Source organism: Gadus morhua, chromosome 16, assembly GCF_902167405.1.
Source record: "Gadus morhua chromosome 16, gadMor3.0, whole genome shotgun sequence".
NCBI lineage: Eukaryota > Metazoa > Chordata > Actinopteri > Gadiformes > Gadidae > Gadus > Gadus morhua.
In genome coordinates this window covers 17247950-17269696 of record NC_044063.1, presented here as the reverse complement: position 1 = coordinate 17269696, position 21747 = coordinate 17247950, and the positions used below count along the sequence as shown (strand labels likewise).

The 21747-nt window shown below is 41.0% G+C and overlaps 2 protein-coding genes across 2 annotated transcripts; both read right to left on the bottom strand.

Annotated features, from left to right (window-relative positions):
• Nucleotides 1-102: 102 nt before the first annotated feature.
• si:ch211-235m3.5 (BICD family-like cargo adapter 1) lies at nt 103-13710 on the bottom strand. Its single transcript, XM_030381662.1, has 10 exons — nt 13259-13710; nt 12107-12322; nt 7843-7962; nt 7349-7495; nt 6391-6573; nt 4167-4322; nt 3657-3731; nt 2591-2703; nt 2164-2284; nt 103-1594 (listed from the first exon to the last, which is right to left on the bottom strand). The coding sequence occupies exons 1-10, from the start codon at nt 13499-13501 to the stop codon at nt 1355-1357; spliced, it is 1614 nt and encodes a 537-aa protein (XP_030237522.1). The 5' UTR covers nt 13502-13710; the 3' UTR covers nt 103-1354.
• Nucleotides 13711-14711: 1001 nt separating this feature from the next.
• LOC115561529 (arsenite methyltransferase) lies at nt 14712-21557 on the bottom strand. Its single transcript, XM_030381665.1, has 11 exons — nt 21285-21557; nt 20403-20451; nt 20081-20208; nt 19071-19221; nt 17716-17852; nt 17520-17589; nt 16937-17018; nt 16702-16833; nt 16455-16594; nt 16186-16308; nt 14712-15601 (listed from the first exon to the last, which is right to left on the bottom strand). Exons 1-11 carry the CDS (start codon nt 21299-21301, stop codon nt 15497-15499), a joined length of 1134 nt encoding a protein of 377 aa, XP_030237525.1. The 5' UTR covers nt 21302-21557; the 3' UTR covers nt 14712-15496.
• Nucleotides 21558-21747: the final 190 nt, after the last annotated feature.

Below are 21747 nucleotides of genomic sequence, written 5' to 3'. Positions count from 1 at the left end.
CAGCAGCCATAGACATCATGGCAGCAGCTGCGGGGAGTAGTGGCCCGCCAGATTAGGATCTACTAAATCATGAAACACCTTAAGGCAAATAAAAAAAAAAAATAGTTTGGTTGTTACTTTAATTGTGTGGAACAATAGCAAAGGTACAAATCATAAAACAATAAAAACAAAAAATAGCAACAGATGTACTTTTTGTATGAAACAATTGTAAAATTGTTGTCAAACAAATTATATATCAACAAACAATGGTTGCAATAATCTCTGCTCTGATTGCATAAACACTTTCTACACACAATGTAGTCATTCTCTGTCAATACTTTATTTAAAATGTGATGATGGATATAAAAGGTGAGTGTGTAGCGGTTTCAGGCTATATCAATGTACATTACAACAGAGTAATATATTCAACATTCCTTCTATTATTTTAACACTTTAGTGTAAACAGTTGCAACAACCTGTTTCTGAGTGTTGCGAAGAATCAAACCTCTTAGGTTTGCATTGTGATATTGTAGAAATCTGGATTCATACCATTTGAAATGTAAATTTCAACACATAAGACACAAAAATAGCGACTAAAGTGAAGTGTGGACCAACATACCATTTTAACTTTGATATTATACATAGTATAAAATGTAAAAAAAGAAAAACAATGACTAGGTTATTTATGATTAACCGATATATACTATCATCCTCATCATCATCATCATCATCATCATCGTCATCATAATATTCAGTCATATTGCTTGGCAAATAATATATAAGAGTAGGGGGTTTTGCACACGAAAGTACTAAATACAATCTTATAGATAACAGCTATCGTATAAACTAAGAAGTCATCCCATCCATTTTCCTTTCATAATTGCAATAATCTTCTATTAAATAATGTAACTTTGCTTACCAAAAATACCAACAAACTTCTACATGTACAGTTTGGTGATAGTTTTGTTGTTATACAAAAAAGCTTTTATATGTTTACAGTGACAGGTGTAATAGTCTTACAAAAAAAGAAAAAAAAGTCTCCATTTGTCACATTCCCTATTTCAAGGAGGGCTTAGCTTCTTAATGAAATGTAGACAAATGTACATTTGCCCATTGGTTTGTTCACAGGTGCTCCAGACTTCCAACAGTGGAGCTGAAGGAGTTGCATTGTAAACTAATTTACTCATAAACACATGGTCCTGGCTGCTGGTCCTGAGTCTGCTTGGTTCCTCTATCCCTGTAGGATGTCCCGGCTACATCTGGGCCCCATGTTCCGCCAGGCAGTCTCTCTGACTGGCCTGGCTCTCCACGCCAGTGTGAGTGTGTGTGTGTGTGTGTGTGTGTGACACGGTGTTCCAGTGAGTGCTGCTCCACATCATTTGCTGTGCTGCGCCCGCTTGCCCAGCCTGAGCCACTGCTTCCAGGGGGACTGGGCTTTCTCCTGGTCCACTTCCAACCCCCAGGAGGTGGGCTGGCCGGTCCGAGGGGAGGTTGCTGGTGTGGTGTTGGGCTTTCTGAAGAAGGACATGCCATTGGAGTGCGGAGGATTTCTCTGCAGTTGCTCTGACTGTTGCTGTGCTTTCAGCTGCTGGTTGATGATGATCTGGATGTCCTCCTAGGTTTGATACGTGTACAAGTAGGAATTAGGGTGAGAATTGGATACAGTATTTTAAATAATTTGTTTGTTTAATCATACAAGAGTTATATACAAGTTATAACAATGTTCCCCATTCGTATCAGACAAAAAGTACTCTTGCCACTAGAGGTCCCCAGTCGCTAAGCAAATGGATTAGTCATGGCTCAGGCAAAAGTCTGTGAACACCTGTTGCAATTAGTCATGCATCTGACAGGGCTGTAAGGGGGTTGGACATGTCAGGGATCAGCCATTGAGGAGATAGTAGGCCTATTTGAGATTAACAAGGTGTTTTTTTTCCAGATCCAAGACATTGATAATGGTCTTCTAGTAAAACAAAATATATATCTTTACCATTTGGTCGAAAGTCTCATCAGAAGCAAATTTCAATGTCACAGTTGTGCACATTTTGAGCATGGGTAAAGCCAATGGGAATTGAACTCCTAGCTTTGGCTGGTTGTGTTAATGACATGATCGACCACTTTAGCTGCACAGGACCTTGAAGCACTCACACAGCATAGTAACATGTTCAGCCTTCATAAAGACCCTACCTGCCAGGCCTCTAGCTCCTGTGACAGCACCAGTTTGCGCTGGATGGCTTCCAGAAGCTGGTTGTTCAGAGACATCATCTCATTTTTACTCCTCACAAGCTCCATCTCCATTAGGTTCTTCCTATTGTGATAAAAGCAATGAGTCATTAACCCACAATGCTAAATACATCAGCCATCAAACATTTCTATCGTAAAAGTATTACGCGAACATGCAAAAGCCATCTTGTATAGCTGCCATCATCGTTAAGCTCATGATCAATTCTGAAAGCATTGAGCTGTGTTATTAAGCGCTAAATTAAACATAGCTTTGGTTCCACCATATAAAGCTGTAGTTTTGATTACTATGAAAAAACATAAAATTAATCAATTCATGTATTTTGTAACGTAAAAATGGCTATGCATAAGAAACAACACTGTAGCAGCTTACTTGGCTATGGCTTCATCTCGATCTTTGATGGCCTGTTGTACGACCTCTTTCTGCTCCTGTTGGTGTTCCAGTTCTGTCCGCAACTCTGCATTCTTCTGCTGCAAATCAGTGTTCTGGAAAGGTAGAAACACCAAAGAATAAAGTCACACCACTGCTAGCCTTTTAGCTCTAGGTTTGGTAAGAGCACACATCCTAATTATGGGTGAGAGTGCAGACAATGTAAAGAGCACTCATTTCCTGTATATCTGGTCAAACGATTTTGGTTTGAACAATGTTCTGGCTCAAAGTGACTTAAATTACTTTCACTGACTTTCACCTTTTTACTTTTTACGAGTATCAATTGTTCATTCAACTGCTTTATTTGATCTTTAATTAACAAGTGTCCTTTTTGCTCCTCATTTAACAAAGGAAAGCTGTAGTAGACATATACTAGCATTTCCATACTTCCACAGTGCTTTCGGATATGAATATGTAAATAATTGAGTTGTAAATAATTTAGTTGTGAAGATGTCGTTGCATTACTATTATGTTAATCACTATAGAATCAACTAGAAGCTTACACTTAGAAAATGAAAGTACTTTTTTTTTTGTTATCAAGTGGAAGAGGCTCAACCAATAATGCTATGCATCCATCCATCCATATATATATATAGATGGATATATATGGATGGATACATAGCATTATTGGTTGAGCCTCTTCCACTTGATAACAAAAAAAAAAAGTATATATATATATATATATATATATATATATATATATATATATATATATATATATATATATATATATATATACATATACATACATACATACATACATACATACATACATACATACATACATACATACATACATACATACATACATACATACATACATATATATAAATATATAACTCAACAGGAAAGATATAATATATCTATAAAAATATATATATATAACTCTACAGGAAAGACTACTGTCCCAGCAGCACGGTAGCATTGACTGAAACCCGGAGAGCCCAACTAATAAAGCACGCCCCGGGCGCTACCCTCCACAAAGCTGTTCCTCTTGTCTCTGCGTTACCTGATCCCGGAGCTCTGAAGCGCTCGGGTTCCCACACAGATCACTCCTCCAATCCACAAAGGCTGAATTCATCTCCTAGAAGACAGACGTTAACAGAAAGAAAGAGAAGGAGAGGCAGGGAGAACGAGACAGAGAGAGAGCCAGAGAGTGAGTGGAGGATCTGGTATCAGGCAGTGCATTCCACACAGATTGACCAAAAAAATAGCGAGTTTTGTAACGTTGACCTATTTGCATTCATTGTCTGCCCTGGGGGAGGCTTTCTCTGTGTTCGTATATTCAAGTTGTTTATGGTATATCGGAAAAAACACTTGCAAAATAAAATGTCAATATAATATATATAATATAAATCTATGTCTACCTAGAAGGATGTATTACACATTTTCTATGGCACCGTTCAGAGGCTGACCTACATAATATACAACTCCTCTGCTATTGTCAAGCAAAATTGATGTCAAATAGCAACAGCATCATTTCCAGCTAACTTCTGGCAACTGAATCTACCGCACCCACCTGTGGGCAGCCGGAGTCGGCCAGGCTTCTTGCCGTGTCCGTCAGCTGGCAGAGCAAGGCTTTCATGTCCCCCCCAACATGAAGGCACCCTGGTGCATCCGTGCCCCGGGTCAACGGAAGAAGCAACTGGATTGCCAAAGACACTTCTTGCCTCACCTAAGACAATAAAAGCAGGACCTCGTTTTTAAGCTTTTGGGTTGTAGTTGGCGGTAAATAGGTGGCTAAAGCTTCATTGATACATGCTGAAAAATAAGATCAAAATCCTTCTTGGAAGCTGGAGGTTGCCCTACATGACCCCGACTGATCACAGATACTGTGGGATGATTGTAAGGCCGTTGGAAGCATGCGAAAGAGGCGGACCGAAACTATCCACTACAAACCAAGTGCTGGCCCCTCCTTCAATAAAAAAAAGAATCAGCATGTCCTCAATCGCATATCATCCACAGTGACCTCATACTACACTCACCACCGTGGTAGTCTACCTTACTCCTAGCTTACAGCGTTATAATACCTAATGAAACAAAGGAATTGACACACTACACGGTACAACCGTTAGTGTTTGAAATCCGATTATAGACCTCTCAAAGATTTTCTATTGTCACGGCTCTGTTCTAACGGTGAATGTACAATAGACACGCAAACGTGTATTCAGTCTTCCAATAAGGCAACATTCCTACATTGTTAGGACAGGAACTGTAGGGAACAGGATGTGTGGTGAATGGCTCATGGGTGTAGTTATAAATCACATCATCCTGATACGAAAACACAACATCACAGTAGCCAATCAGAGAGTAAGAACTAGACAAATCTTCTTGTCTTTTACAGTTATTATTGCAATGAGCTTTATCCTGATCCCCTAGGCTGAAAGCCCATGTTCTTGTGTCGTTTATATATCTTTTTTACATTAAAAGTCAGGATGTTTATGTATATACCATTGCAAAGTAAGTCTTGTGAATACCAACACACAGAGAACTGGACAAACAGGATGTAATTCCATTATGTTCCAGTATGGAGATAAAATACAGTTATTGAGACATTTTAATGCCAGTGGGAGAAGTGAAATCTGGAAATCAAAACAAAAATCAAAGGATATTAAGAGATTAGGTGTCTCCATACCATTTTACTCTGGCTCTCAAATGGGCATGAATGCCAACACAAATAAACACTTTGTAACTTTTTGACCATGAGAACTCAGTAACTTATTAAAGTACATTGTAGTCTTTGTTGACAACTCAACACAGAATTGGCCCACTGTTGCAAACTAAACTGTACCAAGGTAAAGCCAGTGTTGCACCTCCTACCTGCCATACCTCAGGTATCACTGTTTTGTTGTTATATCAAATCACATGGCCTCACCAACAGTAGCCGCCTCAAGCCGAGCCTTATTATTTTGTTAACACAAGAATATATTGTGCAGGAAAGCTTTAAAGACTTTATAGACAGGATCTTCATTTTCTTTAATAGAGGGTAGGTTAATACGCCTGTAAGTCTATAACTAAATCCCTGAACATTAGTTTGATAGCTCTACCCAACTGTGAGTTACGTGGAAAATAAAATAACAAAAAAAATGATGGAAAAGTACATGGAAAATATAGACGTAATCAATCACACCTTTGCACCATCAATCATTCCTTTAACAACTAGTGCTTGTGTGATGTCATGTTTAGTCTTTCAATTATTGTTTTTTTATTGCTGTATGATGTCACTGATTTGGTAGCAACATAACAATGACTATGAAGAATAAAACCTGCCCTCAATGTCTGTGAAGCAAGACTTCCTGAACTGTGGTCGATCAAAAGGCACACGTCATTCGTGTGCATTTGATTCCATCAGCAGAACTACAAGGTGCATTTGGTTAGCTCCTTAAATTGTGTTTCAAATTAATCGATACAATTTCCCTCTTTAGGAAAATCTCTACATGTGGGAATAGTAACGAGTTTATAAAAAAAAAAAAACACATTTGAACTCCACTTTCCCTGACTTGAGATAAGCAACTTGCTGAGCAGGAATGATCGGTTCTGGGGAGGTCATTTAGTTATGCGTCTAAATACAGAGTCACAGATTATGATCTCTGTCTACCCTCTAGCAATGCCATTTCGTTTTTGTATTCTCTTGAATACCATTCAGCTACACTGCAGTCAGCTCAGCAGCACCAAATGCAGGTCACTATTTTGTGTTTTTGTTCAAATGCACCCTTTCAAAGTATGAGTTTCTGGCTCCATACCTGTTCTGTGCTGAGGCCCATCTCTGCTGTAGCCAGGCTGCTCTCCAGCTCTGACAGCAGGGAGGAGTCCCCGTGGCTCCTGGCCTCCTGGAAGGACACCTCCTCCTGCAGCTCATCCAGCTGGATCTGCAGCTCCCGGGATCGGCCATGCTCCTTCTCTACCTCCCCCCGCGCCTCGCTCAGCTGCACACACACACACACACACACACAAACACACACGCACACACTTAAGAACTGTGTTCAAACTATAATATTTTAAATGCTTATTATATACAGTTGAAATTATATATAGGGTGCCTACATATAATAAATCAGGGATTACTAAACAAAACCTACATGTGCAATAGACTGGGCACAGATTACTTGTTTACTGATGTTTCTATAAAATCCTTCAAAGACGGCCAGAAGAAAATCCTGATACACTAGATTCCAATCTAATGCCAAACGAATGACGTTGCAAATGTTGCAGCATAGTGCTGGAATCCAGAATTACAAGTAATAAGTGACACAATTGCAGAGATGAGGTGATAACCTGGTAGTGCTTCCAAAATCTGACCGAAACCCAAGTAACTCACAGAGAGTTCTTGCCCTGGCCATTTTCAGTCCACTTACACCGTGTGGGTTTGGAAGTGTTTGCGTATCTCTGTATAATGAACGTACCTTCTTCTTCTTCGTAGCATTTGAGAGTATTTGTATTGTGTTTGAGTATACCTGTGTATCATTTCAGCATGTGTGTGTGTGCGAGTGCATGCGTGCTCCTGTCTGTCTGTCTGTCTGTCTGTCTGTCTGTCTGTCTGTCTGTCTGTCTGTCTGTCTGTCTGTCTGTCTGTCTGTCTGTCTGTCTGTCTGTCTGTCTGTCTGTCTGTCTGTCTGTCTGTCTGTCTGTCTGTCTGTCTGTCTGTCTGTCTGTCTGTCTGTCTGTCTGTCTGTCTGTCTGTCTGTCTGTCTGTCTGTCTACCTGTTGGCTCTGCTGCTGGTTGTGCTGGTCCTGCAGGGCCAGCTGAGTTTGTATGGAGGCTAGGCTCTCCCTCAGCTCTGCGTTCTCCTGACACATACTCGCCAGACGCTCCTCCAAAGCCTGCTCCCTCTGGGTCAGACGCATCACCTAGATGGGCCCAGGCATGCCAGATTAGCCCATATGTTACACTGCAATGTTTAGCCCAGTGATGGCTACCACTTATAAAATCAATGGTTTTCAATGGCCAGTGCCATTGAAAACAGTCCCAATGAAAATGGGAGCGGTCGAATCGATATCGAATAGCTTTAGGAAATCAATGGCGATACCCAGCCTGGGTTAGGATTGAGTTAGGCTATGGTTTTATAGTATCAGCTTTATTCATAATAAAAAATGTAATACAATTATAAATGATTATATCCTATTTTAAATAAATCAATTCAGGCCATGTGTAATTTAAAGTGACTTTAGTTGTTGGTGGGTAATGCCGCTCCTACCTGCTCCCTCATGGCACTGATCAGCTCGTCGTCCTGGGTACTGCTATGGGTTCCCGCTTGGTTGAGCTGTTCCTTTAGAGCTTGCAGCTCACTGGACATGGCTCTCTCCACCTCCATGGCCTGCCAACACAGCATTTACCCAAGGCAATTAACACTGGCGCAGTTAGAAAAAGGGAAATCATTGAAGCCTTTTAATTATGATGCAGTGTAACCATCAATTAGCCTACCACAGAAATAAAAATACTTTGCAGTAAATTGAGAGTTGGCCTTTCAATGTTGGGATTAAAGGGGTCATGTTGTGTTCTTCTGCTCCATGGGCCAAACTCAACTCTGCCTGTTGACAAACTTCTGCTGGTTCAGCCCCCTGTCCCCATTTTCTGAAGCATGAAGGGACCAAAACAATAGGGACGGCTTCCTTTGAATATCATAAAATGGCATCAAACGTGGACTCTACAACCACAAGACTGTTCCAACAGTAACAATTTGCTCCCAAACGATGAAAGACTAGTATCTTTGTCCCAATCCCCACTCCGCCCCACCCTGGGACTCCTGGTACCCCTTACTCAGCGTTTCGGCGGGCCCCTGTCAGATCCCATCAATGCCACACAATAGAGGATGAAAGGCCAGACTGTGTGGCAGATGGAGCCAGGGGCCGGGCATCTTGGCCATGGCATTGACATGGCAGTGCCACATTAGACAACCAAGTGGCCGGGCGGGGGTATTGGGAGGGGAAAGAGAACATCTGTATTACTATCTGCGTAAATGGGTACAAAGGATAAGCCTGTGGGGTGGGGGGGCTGGAGGGTGTTGTGGGATAGGCCGCAGGTTTATGTGGGTGTGCTGAGCGCCGATAGCGGGACAGCAAAAGGGAAACCGAAAGACATCTTGAGGGGCCCGCTTGGAGACGCTTGGTGCGTAGGTGGGGAACGCGCGCCAGCCTCCATTATCCCCCATGGGGACCATTTAGCACAGAGGCACGCCGCGTCCTCACAATAGAGGCAGCGACCCACTGGGAATTAACAGAGTCCCCCGGCTGGAAGGAGGACGCTCCGTTTGCTGGGAGCACAAAGGACCCGCCAGGGGGATGTCCCCTCAACGGGCCCCTTTGCCGCTCCCCCATCCACCCCCTCCCCCCACTTCCCCAAAACGTCAGCCTCCAGCCGAAGCAGTATGCCGGGTTGTCCGACGACAGCTGAGTACCCCAGCGATTGGTGCAGCACGGCGGGGATCACTCTGAGGGTGTGACCCAAACAAGCCATTTCCCCCAGGATAGAGAGGTGTTTGGGGGGGGGGGGGAAATCTATATTGTGTTCTGCTTCATGTTAGCGAGCCCCCAGGACGCTCTGCACTAGAAGCCAAAAGGTCAGGGGCTGCCTCAAACCTGGCCACTCTTTTGAAAAATAACGGAAGCCCGGCGTGAAGCATGTTACAGGTGTCTGGTGTCCTCAGTATATTGTGTTTTATTTTGAGATATTTGGAACGGTTTGACTTTAACAGTCTTCCAATTATATAACTATGACGTGAGGTTCAGTCATTTTTTGCCCAAGTATCTGTACTTCTACTTGGGGTAAGACTGTCTGTACTTTTACCTCCTCTGCCCACCACTCATGCCTGCAGGAAGTGACCATGTGACAGGTCTTAACAGTAGCTTTATTTAAGCTGTTGGTAAGCGTACTAGGATTAAAATAGATTCAACTATGACTCACTGGGACCAATACATTGAATGAAACAGGTTTATTCATTGGCCATTATTTAAACCTTATATGCATTGTTTATTTTCGAACTAATTTATTCTTATTGTTGCTACTGTAGATAGTCTTTTCTGTCTCTGACAGTGTTTGACTACATGAGCACATATTCCAAGCAAACTTGAGTATTTTCTTATGAAACTACTCAATACTTCCATTACAGGCCAACACTTTGTCCCAACAAGACCTCAATATCAGCATTTCTGAGAAGTGATTTGTTATGAAGCCAAAGATATGTGTTCAAACGAAGTAGAAATGGAAGTGTTTCAAAGTCTATCCACATTCTTTTTGATGCCTCAGATGGTATATAAATCACATAACCTTGAGGCGGTACATGTTTAGATGAATCAGTTCTATGATTGAGCCCCTCTCAGCAATGTGCCAGCAACTCCATGGGATCACCTCCCCACACCAAATAAACAGTGATGGGTAAAAACACAGTTTATGCCAGACTCTTATCTATTGGGATTGCAGAATATATCAACAAAAATATCTTTCTATCAAATCCCCCAAAACATTTACTTATTTACTATCTGAACATCACATTTGGTCCTTTCTTTGCTATATGTCTTGTATACACTAGCTTTGTGCTTTTTCACACCACAATTTCCTTTTCAGTAGTACCACATGATTAAATAGGAAACTCTAATCAAGCATAACTCCAGACACTACCAGTCTGAGGTTGCTAGTTAGAGGTCTGTGGTAAGCGTTGTCTTCACTCCTATCTAGTTTTCCATGATGATACCTACTCCCTCCCCTACATTCTTGCAAAGCACTGGTTAAAATGGCAGATTCTCAGAGATACCGAGTTCCATTAAAACCAATCTTATCCCAGCCTTTAAGCCGGGAAACTTTCCTTATCTGTGTCAAATTCAACGATTTCCAGTTGCCAAAATAATATACCTTAACATTTATTCTTTTACACGCAATCTCAACCTCCTTTTCTATAAATAAACTGTAAATAAACCCCCCTAATCTTACCATGCAGATAATCCCCTCCACAGGTGAGTGTAAGGGGGGATCTGACTCACTCACCGTGTAAGCCACTGCTGCTAACTTTGCAGGAGGGGAACTCAAATCCACCTCCAGAGGAGATGGACTGGAGTCATCACAGAAGGAGCCAGCAGACTTCACACGCTTCATGTTCCTCAACACAGGTTTCCTTTCTCCCTTTGGGGTTTTCCAGAAACCGAAGATCTATTCTATGCGAATGGTAGCTGATTCCACTTAGCCAAAAACAGCCCTTTCTATGACATTCTCCTTCTCTTCAATACAACCTTCTCCTTGAACAGAAAAATGCTTCTGCTACTAAGTTATTTCCTGGCATTGCTCCTGACAGACTTTGGTCTGCTCTGGTCACCTTATGCATAGTTCCTTATTTTCAGGACTTTGACACCCTGGGGGAATGCTTGATTTTAAATAGTTGATGTCATACTAGCAAGTTAGCCATTACATAGTTATTCTTTCAACCACCCTGCATAGCTGAAAAGCTTGTCAATCCTCTGTTGCTGTTGACGTTACACCATAATAATGTGGCGCAAAGCTATCCCTCGCGGCCTGCCTGTCTGTCTGTCCTCCCGTTCTAATCAGAACCTTGTTGTTCCTAATTGATAAGAAACCATGAAGAGTTCAGTGCCCGATTTGGTTACACAACACATTTTTATATAACTGATTAAGGTTTAATTATTTGTAAGGTTTAAGAAGATTAAAAATGTTACATAGGTTAAAGGTTACATATTGATGGGTACCATTTTATTTGTGTCATATTTAATAAAAGCAAAAAGGTTCTTGACCATAGTGTATGGTGGTTTCCTTCTAGCCTAGAGCTACATTCAAACAAGGCTCATGATCCCTGACTCTGTTTATATACATGCAGTGTCCATCCAGTCCAGGAACCTGGCATTAGATTACCCACTGAGTTAAATTCAACCTCCTAGTACATGGTTTGAGGATTTTTTTCTTTGGTTGATCATATTGCATCTACATTTGATTTCATATGCAGATAGTAGACATTTCCTTCACACACACACACACACACACACACACACACACACACACACACACACACACACACACACACACACACACACACACACACACACACACACACACACACACACACACACACACACACACTATGGTGGCCTTGCTGGAGGACAGATAAACTGTTGAACTGATACCTCTGAGGTTGAATGAACACACAGTTACACTGCACAGATTGGGTAACAGGCCTCTTTTATAAGGCTTTGTTTCTCAGTTACTTGAAAAGCTGTTTTCTGTTTCAGCTACCTGTTTCACCACCACACTTCTATCCATTCTTGTTTCATAGGACATGATTTTGTTATCTTTTGTTATAATCCAAACGGGATGATGTGAGACATACGACACACAAAAACAGAGAAAAGACAAGAATTCTACAATGGCATCGGTCCCCTAAGTCTTCGCTTAACAAAAACCTCCGCCGCACCTAACCCTACTGCCGTTCATCAACCAACGTGGCGCGATGGAGTACTCACGGTACGGAGCTGCTCTCGCAGTCGCTGGGCGTGTTCGGCGTGGTGCTGCTGGGCCTGGCCCTTCTCCCTCTCGGCCTCGTCAACGGCCTGAGTCAGCCTCTCCACCTGGGCCCTCAGCTCACTCACATCACGCTCCAGCTCCCCCACCTGGCTCTCCCACTGCAACTGGCAGCTGGTCAGCTTCAGACGCAGCTCATGCCTGCCCTGCTCCAGCAACTGGCGGGGCGGGAGGTAGAGAAGATCAGAGAACACAACACGGTACACAAGTACACTAGTACACAAGACATGGGGTAGACTAGTGCAACTTATAGTGACAACGTAAACTTTAAAGTTTTTGTGTGATAAGAAAATGCATGGAGTTGTCTTGAGGAGACCTGGCCTTAGAAAAAATGTAATATATTTTGTTGATATAGAAGAGTAAAATTAAAAACCCATGTTTCTACCCAAGCCATGATGTGATGGGAGATTGAGATGGGAGATGGTTGTCCACTTGGCAATTCAACTATTTTATTAGTTATGTGATGAGGTAGAAATATGCAGTTGTGTGAGATAACGTTTAGCTATTTTGTTAACCACAAACACTTTTAAACATTCACAAACCTCTAACATTTAAGCCCTGAGGGAGATTGTGGTGCATCAGGCCCAAACTCCACTTACGTTTTGTTTATCTAAAGCTATTCCAATGAGACGGCCACAATTCCTATTGGATGGCATATTTGTGGCAACATATTGCCAAACATAAATATTTGTGCAAACCTTAAATGTTAAGTCCCAAAATTTAAAAACGGCTAGTCTGCTATTGGTTCAGCGTCCGCCCAGTGTCACCTGCAGACTGCATGGAGGTTTTCCACGGACGAACTTGTGGCATTGCATCCAAAACGAGACAAACTTGCGCGCACACAACGCGCACTACAACAAGTAAAGACCAGTCAAGGAAAACTTTACTCGGGAGAATATTAAGCACTTTTTAACCAAAGAATACAATACTACTTCGACATTTCCTGAGTAGATGAATATTTCTTTATCTTGGTGATGGTGCGAAAATCTGTTCCACGTCACGGAAGTCATATATAGCCTTCTTACATTACTACTACTACTACTATTATATGTAGTCAAAATTCAATTTAAAGAGGTATTTAAAGAAAAACCTACCTCAAGTTTGTCTGTGCATTGCTCCTGAAGCTTTTCGCTCCGATCTTTCAACTGACGGTTTTCCAGCAGCAATGCGTTTCCCAGCTGCGCTGCCAAAATAACCTCTTCCTCCTTTTGTTTCAAAGCGGCGAGAAGTTCACTCGGGTCTTGATCATCTGTTATTTCCTCCGTCCCATAATCAAAGAAGCCGTCCTCAAACTCCATGTTCATGGATTTCAACCCCAATTGATCCATTCGATCCATGATGTATCCTAATCAGTCGTTTAAATATCCAATATTTCCAATATATTTTACAGACTTTAATAAATATATAATATTAAATATTGACTTAAATGGAGTCGTGTAGCAGCCCTAGCGATAGGCCAATTAATTTAATAAAAAAGGATAAGGTTTCCTCACAACAATGAGCACCTTGTTGTAGGTCTACCTCACTGCCTCTGAGATACCATCAGGGTTCAAGACGGGCTCTAGCGAAAAGGGGCGGACCTTCTGTCACTTGCAGGTGATGTCCTCCAAAGGTAGATAACGTCACTAAAACAGTATGTCGCTAAGCAACCGTTGATTATTTACGTCCAGTCCACACCTGTTCAATGCCAACTCAAATATGCTGGCCAATTTAAGAAATAGATATGCCATTCTGAGTAGGCCTAAGCCTGATAACCACAACACAGCACAAATAACACGGCTGATGTTTGGAAGTAGGCTATGCCTTTAGAATTTCAACATAAGAAACAGCAATACAAATAGGTTTTATTTTTGATAATGAAGCTAATTAAATTAGCTTCATTATCAAGGGAAACATATTCCAGGTAAAATGAAAAAAGGAAAACATAGCCTACAAAAAAAAAAGAAAAAAAAAAAGTATGGTGAATAATACAATTATGTATCAGTGGGGCTTCCAGTTAAAAGTATGTTTCATACTACTGCATATAATAATGGTACAAACGAGAGAATGGTTCTCTCGTTCTAACACGGGCGAGATCTACGGTACGAACCGAGCTCCGGCTCCGCGATATCGGGACAGAAGCGACGTTGTATCAAACAGGGGGGCGGGGCGTACGCAACATGTACAGCCGTTCAAAGACACAGGACTTCTCTCATGACCGAATAATATTAAAATGTTCCCGATTTTGCCGACAGGTTTGATAATCCAACGCAAACAATTTCACATGCTTAATCTACTATCTCATGGAATTGTCGACCTATATGGATTATATGATTAAAGCCGTAGGCCTACTGCGTTCGACTGATAACCAGATGGTTGCTAAATTGTTGGTAGATCGGGATATTCCTCTTGCTTTTTCCGATAGGCCTACCTGGGAAGTTATGCTATTTGTAGGTTACTTTTGTGAACAATTAGATGTATAACAGTGATGCTGTAGCCTATATATCGACATAACTTGTATGAACAATTAAAGGCCTACAGTATTTTAAAAAAACTCACACACATAAATCATCATAAAGACTGTCCTTTCTTTTATTTGACAATTTGCATCAGAATAAAGCCTTCCACTACAATCCTGTGTATTCAGATCAGAGAGGTTGTGCATCCTGCATACGAGCCTCCAATCACCAAAGTCAAATAAATGTAAGGTAAATGTCCTTTTAGTTTTCAAATTGTTACTGCTTTCTAATGTTCTGCTCTTGGGATTTTCGGTCATCAGGCATACAAAAAGTCGTATTAGTAAATAATAATTAATTATCACAGCAGTAACAGGGACCTTGTAGTAAACACAATGGCATTTCAAAGTTAGCCCAAAAACTATTTTCTGGTTATGGATAGTCATTTGATCCTTTTCTGGTTATGGAAGGACATTTGAGATTGTAGGCTTTAAACCAGAGTCGTTATCCTTTGTCCTTGGGACCTGGTTGTAAAAAGGAGGATGCCTTGAGCATACACTGATCGAAACAGTGACCTCTAATGATATAATATTCCTTCCATCCAATTAAACTGCAAGCCCCTCACAGAACATACTATGTTATTCATGAAATAGTTAATATTACAAAAAAATATTTGCTAACAGCGATGCAAGTTCCTACTGGAATCCATAGACAAATAACAGGAACAATTTACACACACCATGCATATCTCTCTAGAGATTGATATGTTTCATTGTTAGGTTTGATATGTTTAAGTTTATCTTACAGATGGTTCAGTTAATGTATTGGGTTGTATTAGGTTGTTTAAGTGGAATCACCCAAGTGATACATGGGTTGTTGGGGGAAAATAAGTTGAATTTAGTTGCAGCACCCAGTTGGTTGTGTGCCACAGCACCCCCCTGTGGTGGATCCTGGAACATCACTCCTGTGATGGATCAGCTCAAATGGATTCACAGCGCCCGCCTGTAGGAATAGTTCTACATTAACATCATCCTCTCACATTTTCAGAAAATATTCTTTTACTCACAATACTGTTACTCACAGCATTTAGTTGAAACCGTTGATTAATAAATAACGATTGTAGGATATATAATCCAATAAATGGTGTCAATGCACCAGTACAAGGTGTATGGGGAACTTGGATATATCATTGACATGATTTATGGCCATGCAGATTTGTGGTTCAGCATTCCGTGTATCAGAGGAAATGCGTAACTCATTATATCAGCATGTCAAAGTAGGTTCATCTGCTCTCTGTGAACAAGGCCTCATGATTTTATGATTATTATTATCACCAGCAGCCTTTGTATCATCCGTTTGCATATATTCTGTACATATATTGATAACGGTTTGAGTGTGAGCAATCTCAACGTCCCCATTAGCATATAACCAGCTTGTTGGATGAAATGTAACAGAATACCAGCAGAGCTCTCTTTGGCCTGTCACACAATCAGGGTGGATCATACAATCGTTACCTCGTGTGCTCAAAAACAAAAAGCACCTCTAGTTCCACATGTCTTTATTTTGGGTCAAACTGTGCTCCTTACTTTAGGGCTCGCACCACAGGTTTGAGACGGCCCCCCGGGCGGCAGCATGGTGAACTTATCAGAGAACCTGGAACGGGTCAGGATCTCAGCCACATCCCCGTCCACCTCCACTACCTCGTTCACCTGAAATACACAACAAATATACTCCCATTATCCCGTTAAGTCCCCATATCATCATATCAACAATAACTTTTTTTCATTGATAGTTTGCTTTATGTCCTCTATTTTCTCAATCGACCCCAAGCCGCTTGACCAGCAGTCCAACTGACCTTGAAGGTGTACTGAGAGTCCAAGCTAAAGCTCTCCTCCATCCCAGTGATGCCGCCCTGGTACACCACCTCACGGGGTTTACCAGCGCCCCGGGGAACTTTGAACAGGCGGTAAGTGGCTGAGAGGAATTTGAAGTCGCCTTTGTTCCGAAAGGGGTAGAAAGAAAATATATTGAACGTGCTAAATTGCCACAACATTGATACCCAAGCAGAACGACTATAACGGTACATGAATAGAAAAACAAACCCAGAATGTCCTGCATCTCTTTGTTGAACACTTTGATGGCGGCTCCGCTGACAAAGCGCGGAGGGCTGAAGCCCACCTCCTCCGCCAGCTGCATCAGATCCTCCCACCAGAGGGCTCCACTGAGGCACTCGCCTGTCAACATGAACAAGTTCTCAGTGTTTCCCAGAACCCACCTGCCATTCGATCATTTTGTGTAGAAGATTGTCTACCATTTTTAAAAACAAGCCATAAATACCCCAGAGAACATTGCTGTTTCTTATTTCCTCTGTTAATCTTCCACTGCTGTAGACGTCGCTGAAGTAGAGCTCACCACCTTCCTGATTACAAAGTGTCAAAAACAACAACTAAAAAACCTTTTAGGCCGCAGAGAGGAGAAAAGAACAGCCATATTCATGATATTCATTTGGAAAGGCAGGTTTTGCCAACATTAGTAATGTGAGTGTAAGGTTGTACACTGTTGGTTTAGATCAGAAATGTTCTGGTGGAAGTTAAGTAACCCTTTGCCATTGAAGGCCAGATAGCTACACTGAGATTTTCTGTAGCACACTAGTTTGTTTAATTGTGGGTGATACAGTTTGGTATATAATGCATAGTTAAGGGGGACATATTATACCACCTGTTGTGAGTGTGATTAGCAGTACAAGCCATTTGGAAATCTGCGTCTACACATTTCCAAATACGAGTTCTGATATTTATACAAATACACTAAGAGTTTTAAAACTAGATTTTCTAAATGCTCGGATCTTTTCACCATCCCATGTTGTAAGGTGGTCGCAGAAAGAGAATGTTCAAAGGGGTAGTGAAATAACACAGTATACCTTGAGAACACGGTAAGCTTCCTGCAAAACTGGCTTCTTGTCTGGACACAGATTCACCGCACCATTGGAACTAGGGAAAAAAAATAAAATAAAATGATAGCACTTCAATTAAATTCATATGAATATGTACCAACTATATAAAGAAATATGTTACAATGAAGAAAAATTTGAAAGAAAAGAGGATAGCCAAGCTTACATGCAGATATCATATGCGCTTCCCTCAATCCCAGCTTCATTCAAGGCCTCGAGGTATCCCTGGACAAACCGGATGTTCGGTGCTTTATAGCCAAACGCTTGTGTGTGGTAGTCAGTGTAGGTTCTGGCAACCTCCAGCTAGCCAAACAAGAGCAAGAACAAAACCATACAGATATTAGGGTCACGTGTTTAGGAAGCATCCCTCTTTGACCTAAAATAAAAAAAAGGTCATATTGATTACAAATATATCACTCATATATTGGATCAAATTGGTCCTGTCATTATTGTGACTCGTGTTGTGGATAAACACAACACTTTGACTAAATGAGAGAGGTCGAGAGAGCCACATTTCAGAGATAAAGACTTAATGATCACTAGTGAACAAGTAACCTCAAAACCTGAGTTGGTCTGCAAAGAACTTTGGTTTTGGATCAGGCTTCAGGTTATATTGACCAAGCACAACACCCTATGCATTGGACCAATAAATGGGTCCCAATGCCTCCCGTGTCCCGTCCCTAGATCCACATTAACTGAACATGCACTTATCTTCAGTCTCCGGATCCTCAGTAGATTACAACGTAAGGAGTTGACATCTTAAATTTTACATTTATATCAGATGTAAAGTATGTATGTACAGACATAATAAACCTTAATACCATAATAAATGTGCTCATGAGATGGGATGTCTACAATCCCTGACTTGAGGTAGTTTACATGTTTAACAAACCCAAACTTCAGTAAAGTAGCCATGTTTAATGGGGGATCCTTTCTTCTTTGTGGCCGTCAAAAAGGCCTCTCCGTTTTGGATGGGGTGAGCCAGATACAGAGAGGTTTACAGCTTTGAGGGGTCAAAGTCAGTAAAGTGACTGGGGTTCATCTCAGGCGGCAGAAGGTGTAAATGAGTAACAAATGTGGAGGCCAATCAGAATGTAGTCCTTCGTTGACTCTGTGCTTTTCCACACTTATTTCATTCATCTAGGCAAACAAAACTAATTATGTTGCTCCTTAAGGTGACATTGTGCATCGAAGTGAATCCAGATTAGGCAAAGCGAAAGGTGTTGAATACTTTAGCAGACAGCATATTTCTTTTTTAATTTTCTTGAAAAAAAAAGATTTTTTTTTTGTTTTGTACAACGTATGTCATGGTACTAACTAATAACTAGTTGGTCTTTGGTCTGGTTTCAAGCGTGTTGTAATAAGATTAGATTAGATTCAACGTTATTGTCATTGTGCAGCGTACAAGTACAGAGGCAACGGAATGCATTTAGCGTCTGACCAGAAGTGCAAAAAGCAGTAAAGTGCAGAGTATGTACATGGAATAATATAGATAGTGCGGTATGAACAGTATTAACTCACCAGCTTCTCAGTCATGTCAATGCCGGTGACATTGCCCTTCTCTCCCACCAGCTTACTCAGCATGTAGCAGTCCCTCCCACTCCCACTGCCCAGGTCAAGTACCTGGCAGGCCTCCATGCACTCTGGCACCACCAGGCCACAGCCATAGTACCTGTTGGAATAACGGTTAGAATGGGATGAGGGGAATCAGCATCATATTTGTCAAGACTCATCTCTTAGTGTGAGTGTCGTTCAATTGACACTACACCCATTACATGTGGCTACTGTGGTTTAACCTCGTTTTAAGTGTCAATCTCACTGAAAGAATAATGAAAAATTCTATATCAATAGAAAGATATTTGAATGTTTTGTTACAGTTGGTTAACAACTGTGACAAAACCAACAGAAAAGGTAGCGCTATGTATGATTAAAAGTCGGCATAAACCAAAAAGAGGAAGCAGGACCCAATACCAAAGGGTAATAAACCATGACAAGATACAAAACAAAAGGAGTGGAGTGGGAGTTCCCCAACCGTTGTAAGAGCTCTTGGTGTTGAAGGAATTGGAGAAAGCTTATGAAACAATGCATCAATGTTGGCACGCTGTTAGCCGGTAAAGACTTAATTGTGGTTGAACGTTGACCCAACGCAAGGTGGTTTACCGACCCATTACATCCTTGCGGACCATCCTTGCACCCACTGCAAGGGCCTGACGTGCGCCTCCCAAAAATGTTAACCTTGTGTCGCAGCGACACAGCAGCAAGGGCTGTGATTGGTTCGCTAACTAAAACCCAACGCAGAATCAAAACAGGTTCACGACTGCGTCAAACCTACTGCGTGGTCATTGCATTGCGTCAACGTGGAACCATAACTAAACCATAACTTATGGCTTAATCACAGTTGAAGTCCCAAAGGGCTGAACCCATAGCCCTAGCCCCCCAAAGGGCGAACTCCCTTATTTATCAAGGAAGAATAGTTCAATTGTGTTATAGTGTTTGGGCTAAGGGGTTATTATTATAGTAAGGGTACTTACTTGGCAATGACTTCAGGGTGCACCATATTAAGAGCATGGCGGATGTGGGCAGGGACAGGCCCGGAGGAGGCCACACAGGCATCGGTCTTCAAATCCGTGGTTTTCTTCAAAACCTTACCATAGAACTCCTAAGATTGGACAAAAGATTGCCATTGTAACAAAAACATGAAAAGCACATATCAGCAACAGAGCTGTAGAATATTACATTCACTGACCGCAGTTTCATTTTTTTTTTTTCATAAAGTCCCCACAGCAGGTTTTAAAATATTCACACACAATACAGTTATATACTTTAAATAAGAATTAAGAAGAGAGCACATACTTTGACTTTCAGGTGTGTGGCGGTTTCCTTGAAGCATTTCTCAATTGAACTGGTAAAGAGAAAATGATGAGTCATAATTAACTTTGTAAGGGCAGGGTGCTAATTGGGATGAAGTTATGTATGTTCCCCTAGACATTCAAACAGAACTGGTGAAAATATAAATAAGATATACAATACAAATATATATATATTTCTCTGTTGTTTCTTTTTTCAGGCCCTTCAGACAGTTTGTTTGTATGAATATGTTTCTGTCCCAGAATTACCGTTGCAGTTTTTCGGATTGAATCAGTTCATTAAAAAAAGTGGTTAAAATGTGTTTCAAAATATATTGAATATATAAAGAAAAATGCATGTCTTACTTTACTACACCATTGTTGACTGTACCGATATTATTTTATTATTGTAAAAATAGTAGGCCTATACATTATAAAACCTGCCATTGGTTGTGGAATAGTAGTGTGATTAATGTTGACAATAAATAAGTAATTAAGTTAATTAGAGATGAATGCACAACCTTTGGCTATATTCTACATTTTGAAATAGTATTACATTTTTATTAATTGTTTTATAGGCATTCGCCCCGCCTGTGCCACAGGGGCTGGCCTGCATCACTATATTTTCCATTATACACTTTTTCTGTTCCTTCTACTGTTCCTTTCTAGCTTCGACGTATCACTTTTATTGTCTAACATTGGAGACCCCTACTACAAAACTTAGATATTTTATATTTATATAAATTCTAAATAAAAACATGTTTGGTTTTTAAGTTTTGTAGTAGGTCTAATCTTATAATAAATGTAGCTATTGTATGCAGATAGCCCAAAAATAAAGTTAACGAACTTTATTGGGCACTTATTCATGATTAATTATAGTTTTTCTTACCCCCCTGTTGCAGCCATCTTGCGCTATGCAAAAAGTTTCGTTGATGGAATGCAGTAGCCTAGTTGTTTTCTGTTAGTTACAGTGATTGTCAAAAAACCTACAATACCCTGAACATATAATATCACATGCATCCACTGCACACCTATCAATGCAAAATCAGATCAACCCCAAAAGGCATGTCAAAGTTACCCGACAAACCTTCCTGAAAAGATTATCACGCCCCATTTCTATTCAACCTTAGCTCTGACCCATGTTAGCCGTTCCTGTTAAGACCCGCCCACACTGCCTAAAATCACGCCATGATGGACGTTTGACACGCTGCTTGCATAACTGACTGAGTGTTACTTTTTTTTCATATGCTTAAACTATAGGTTATACAAATATGAATAGTATTTGATATACCCCAAGTTTACAGACCAAGGAGCGACAGCGACATCTTGGGGCAAATTATGCCTACTACGAC